Source organism: Microtus ochrogaster, chromosome 5, assembly GCF_000317375.1.
Source record: "Microtus ochrogaster isolate Prairie Vole_2 chromosome 5, MicOch1.0, whole genome shotgun sequence".
Classification (NCBI taxonomy): domain Eukaryota; kingdom Metazoa; phylum Chordata; class Mammalia; order Rodentia; family Cricetidae; genus Microtus; species Microtus ochrogaster.
In genome coordinates this window covers 65810722-65816075 of record NC_022012.1, presented here as the reverse complement: position 1 = coordinate 65816075, position 5354 = coordinate 65810722, and the positions used below count along the sequence as shown (strand labels likewise).

The 5354-nt window shown below is 40.6% G+C and overlaps 1 protein-coding gene across 3 annotated transcripts in view; it reads right to left on the bottom strand.

The window, feature by feature from the left end:
- Nucleotides 1-5354, bottom strand: part of Unc13c (unc-13 homolog C) — a 462492-nt gene that overhangs the window by 196073 nt on the left and 261065 nt on the right. For all 3 annotated transcript variants that reach the window (XM_013346384.2, XM_026778986.1, XM_005347631.3), the window contains exons 15-16: nucleotides 2343-2411; nucleotides 335-424 (exon numbers count right to left, since the gene is read on the bottom strand). In XM_013346384.2, the coding sequence (XP_013201838.1) occupies nucleotides 335-424; nucleotides 2343-2411 (159 nt within the window). The remainder of the gene's footprint in view (nucleotides 1-334; nucleotides 425-2342; nucleotides 2412-5354) is intronic.

Sequence of the window (5354 nt, the reverse complement as noted above, 5' to 3'; positions counted from 1 at the left end):
AACTCACAGAGATCCGCCTGCCTCTGCCTCCCGAGTGCTGGGATTAAAGGCGTGCGCCACCATCGCCCGGCTCTTTGCTACTTTTTAAAGTGTCTTGTGGCGTTACTAAGAACACATCTTTTGAGTCAAATTTAATGGGAACTTAGTTCTGACCCAGTGAATCCATGTAAAGTGACAGGAAACTTTGATGGAGCCTGTGTTGGTCAAGTTATATGGCCCAGGATTACTCACTGGAGTTGGACAGCACTGGCCAGCAGTAGGATAAAGCAAAGCTATCGAGGGACAAACATGTTCTGATGTCACACTGGAACAACGTGGGCATGGGATGAGATACCTTCATCCTGAAGAAGGTGATGCTAGTCAGCAGGTCCACAGTGGACTTCAGGTCCTGCAGTCTCTCACTGCTGCTGGCGGGAAAGTTTTCCTGGTTAAATAGAAAATAGAAATGGATAAAGTTGCTGATATTGGATGTCCAGTGGGGAAATTAATAAAACAAGCTTACTTCAAAAAAAAAAAAAAACAAACCTAAAAGCAGGAGGTAGGTCATACTGCAGTTAAAAATATTCTAGAGTGTTCTTAATTTTTTCTTAGTGTTTTACTTATCACAGAACATTCTGAGAAACAGAAGATTTAGAAACATTCTGCTATCCATCTTAGGAAGTCATATACTTTTATTCGTCCTCGGGGTGCCATTTTCTTCAGTGGTGTAGCACTAATGAGTTGCTGTGCTCCAGTAAATAACCTCCCATCCGCACTCTGACAGGAAACCCTAATTAAATTCATGGGCCACAGACAAGATGAAGCCATGACCATAGGAGGGGGATTGTTGAGGAGAAGGGCTCCGGCAGGGGAGTGAGGGTGGTGAGAGTGGACAACAGAGGCGTGAAAACGAAGTGATTAAATTCCTGTGGAGCAACCTCATACAATAAAGGAAAAGCTTTAAAAGCTTACCAAATTTATTGTTTTTGCAATGCTAACATGTTAATTCCTGCTTATAAAATACATTTTTCAAAGAAGGGAGGTTAGTATGTGTTTAAATCTTTTTAATCATTTCCTAAAGATTGCTGTAATTTTCAGAAATTACTTTGAATGTGGTATAGGTGGTAAGATTCACTTTTCAGGCACAAGGAAACTTTCTAAAAGAAGAAAATAAGATTGTATTTCAAGATCTGAAATATGATGAGTTCCACATGGCTTTCTCCCTAGTGAGGTACATGGAGACAGGTCACTTACATTTTTAAGATAATCAGAATTATAGAGGAAAAGCAAGAAGTGCCATTATGAAAATACTTGAAGAAACAAAGGGTTTTAACCTTGAGACATTTCTCATATGAACTGATGATTGTTTTCATGTAGGGGTTCTGCAGTCAGCAGAAAATCCCAAATGGAGTTCTGGATATTTCTTATGACCTTGAGCAGGCTTGGTGCCTAATGATGGTCAATAAGCTGTGTTCTGTCTCTTGCCCCAAAATAGCTTCTACAGCAGGCTGGCATGGGTGATGACTGTTTTTTTGTAATGTGGTTAATTCCAATATACAATTATACTTGATAAAATTTAGGTTGTAATTTCCAGAAATAGGTAATTATCTGTCTACCTAGTCATCTGTCTATCTATCTATCTATCTATCTATCTATCTATCTATCTATCTATCTATCTATCTATCTATTATCTATCCATCAATTTTTAAGGAACTAATTAAAATGAATGCAGGAGATGCATATATATCTATCAATCATCTGTCTCTATCTATCTATCAATCATCTATCTTCTATCTATCTATCTATTATCCATTCATCAATCATTAAGGGACTAATTAAAATGAAAGCAGGAAATGAATATATACAAATAAGAAAATATTCAAATAAACTGTTGATAAATAGAAGATACATAAAAACATCTACAATTATGATGATGTATCTTGTAACTAAATTTTCAAAATGAATTTCAAAGTAAGGCTGGACTTTGTGTTCACTTGATGAATTAGCCCAGGGCTACTCCACCAGATGGTTATTAAAAATTCCAAGATTGAGTTGTACACACACAAAGTATTATTATTGTTAGGGTTTATGTGCAGGCAGAGTCTGAGAACAACAAAGGCTCTCTTGAGGATTGCTTCCAATGTGTCAGACTCAAAATCAGCATGTTTACTTTTCCATTACAGGATGGGTAATGATACACTGTGTGGAGAAGCCCCCTAGAGCGAAGGCAGTGATCCACCTTAAGAGAAATCATGCTGTACCTACCCTGTACTTTGGCAGTGGTCCACCTTAAGGGAAAGCATGCTGTACCTACCCTGTACTTTGGCAGTGGTCCACCTTAAGGGAAAGCATGCTGTACCTACCCTGTACTTTGACAGGTCGATCCTTAAAGAGTTATGCAACTGGTCCAGCAGTTTTATGAATTTTTCCCTCTGTACCAAGAAAAGACAAGACAGAGTGATGGAAATAAGCAACCACTCTCAATGCACTCCCTCAGCCATGAGAGTTACTGTTCCCATTCTACAGAGATGGTGGAGCATTGATGTCAACGACTGTCCAAAGTCACAGACGTGCACAAACTACAGGACACAACAGTGGCTTGGACTCCATCTCTGGGCCTCTGGCACCATTCCTACTCTTCAGGGAAGTCACTCTTCCTCTGTGAATGACAAGAAAGGGTGCAGTGGTCCTACCGGAGTGTCTGGAGTCTTTCTGCAGAAAAACTTCCATCATTTCTCTCTAGAATGACTCATAGTACTGCAATGCATCAGCAGAAGAAATTACAGCTCACCCCCTGTTTTAATCCTGCCTACTACCATGGGCCCCCAGAAAATTATTGACAGATTTATTAATTTCTAACCATTGGAATGAAGAGCTGGTATGTGTGTTTATAAAAATATTCGCTCCCCCTTTAAAAGACATTTTCTGTTGGGAAGTAAAGAAAGACATGATAATCTGAAGGGATCAATTGTTTTTAAAGGATTTTATAATTTATCCCTGCAAACACTATAAAAATTGAGTTCTTCTTATGGCTGCCATTGAGGCTATGTCAGTATGGGACTAGTTTCTTCAATGAAGTATTTTACTGGGGAGAGGATGGGGTTGACTTAGTAAATATAAGATTGGAGTTGGATGCCTCTAAAACAAGCAAGGAGAAAACCTCAAATCTCTCTCTCTTTTTCTCATTGCAAGAAAGCCAAGGTCACATGAAGTTTAAACATCTGAACACATCTGTAGTCAAGAACAAAGAACATGTGTACTCAGCTTTCTTTCTCCTTCTCTTTCTCCTTCTTCTTCTTCTTCTTCTTCTTCTTCTTCTTCTTCTTCTTCTTCTTCTTCTTCTTCTTCTTCTTCTTCTTCTTCTTCCATTTTTCTGTTTCCAAAGTCCATGATCCAAACATGGAACAGTGCTGCCCACTCTTAGACTGGGTCTTCCCATGTCAGTTGATGTCATCAAGAGACCATCCCGCTCTCCTACCACAGACATGCCTACAGGTGAGCCTGATCTACACAACCTCGCACTGAAACTCCTAAACTCCTTTCCCAGCTAATTTGACCTTACAAAATAATGAGTGGGTACAGGAATGACTGGGAGCAAGGCTTTCTGTCTACATCTTTAGTCTATAAATACCAAATTGCATTTTGCAGAGTATTGGCAAATGAGAATCTTTCCTTCATTTGGGAAATGGCTGAATGGGGCATATAGGTCTTAGTCTTTGAAGTCGTTGATCTTAATGGAGTCACAGTTGAATAGAAACACAAGTTGAAGACTTTTGACCACTTTTCACTAGATGAAGCATTCAGAATTTTCAGCGAAGTGCCATTGTCATCATAACCACACATTAGTGAACAGAGGCGAAGCACCACCCCCGTCCTAACTCCCGTGGAGTAAACGTGGAAGCAGAACATATAAACTTTGCCTCCCAGAAGCTTCTGAAGCAGGCTAAGATCACCCTGTGTAGCAAAGCTACGGAGACATGAAGATGAACTTAGCATCTTAGATATTCCATTGCCTATCCCAACCACATGTTCCCAGGGAGGCAACAAGCCACGTCAAACTTTATTACTGCCCCTTACATTTCCTTCCAGTTTTTACATGGAAACTAAAGATGGAAGCATCGCTACAGTCGAGGGCTCAGGGCCACAGTAAAGTTAATCACTCGAGTGACTATAAACATTGATCTGATTCATGTCACATCTCTGGAAGCTGGGCCTGACCTCTGTGATTGGCACAAATCATCAAGACAGTTGACCTGACGGCTGCACTGTGCCTTGCCCCGAATCGCTGATCCCATTCCACTCGGCAGGGCTGGCTGAGCTGGCTGCTGCCCAGCATCTATTTCTCCACTGCTCTTCAATAAGAGAATTTCATGTGGTGTATGTGCCCAGCAGGAAACGCTTACCTTCCCAGACTTCATTAGAGAATGGCCATGCCGAGAGCATAGTCTTGGACAACCAGACAGACTGAGTTTATTAAGGAGGAAAAACTCAGTTTTCTCTTATCAATTAATTACTGATTGAAAAGACCTAAGACAGAATGCTTGGCAAGATTTGTTCATGTTAGTAGTATTTGAAAAAGAATCCTTTATTGAGGGCAGCTTTTAGTCTTATTTTTCTTTGCTCTTTGTGATTCACTTTAGTTGAGAAAGTCTAGATGATAAAGCCTGGTTTTTGCCTACAAGATAAGAGGTTAAGCAAATGAGAGCGCCATGTGCTATTGGATACCCATGTCTGTCCTATCTATCCATAAGTGTGCATGTACATATCTGTGTTTGAGTACATGTGTGTACAGGCATGTGTGGAGGCCAGGAGACAATCATGGGTATCATTACTCATTCCTCATCACCTGCCATTCTTTTGAAATGGGGTCTCTCACTAACCTGGAACTCACCGAGTAGACTAGCCTGGCTTGTAAGAACCCCAAGAATATACCTGTTTCCTCTACCTTGATACTGGGTTTCTTAGTTACATTTATCTATCTATCTATCTATCTATCTATCTATCTATCTATCTATCTATCTATCTATGGTTTTTCAAGACAGGGTTTCTCTGTGTAACAGCATAGCTGTCCTGGAACTAGCTCTTGTAGACCAGGCTGGCCTCAAACTCACAGAGATCCACCTGCCTCTGCCTCCTGAGTGCTAGGATTAAAGGCATACACCATCACTGCCTGGCTCTTAGTTACTTTATTATTGCTGTGATAAGACACCATGACAAAGGCAGATTATAGAAGAGTTTATTTGGGGCTTTCAGTTTCAGAGGGTGAGTCCCTGACCATCATGATGGGGAGCAAAGGAGCAGACAGGCATCTCACTGGAGCAAAGCTGAGAGCTTACATCTGAGATAACAGAGAGAGAGAGAGAGAGAGAGAGAGA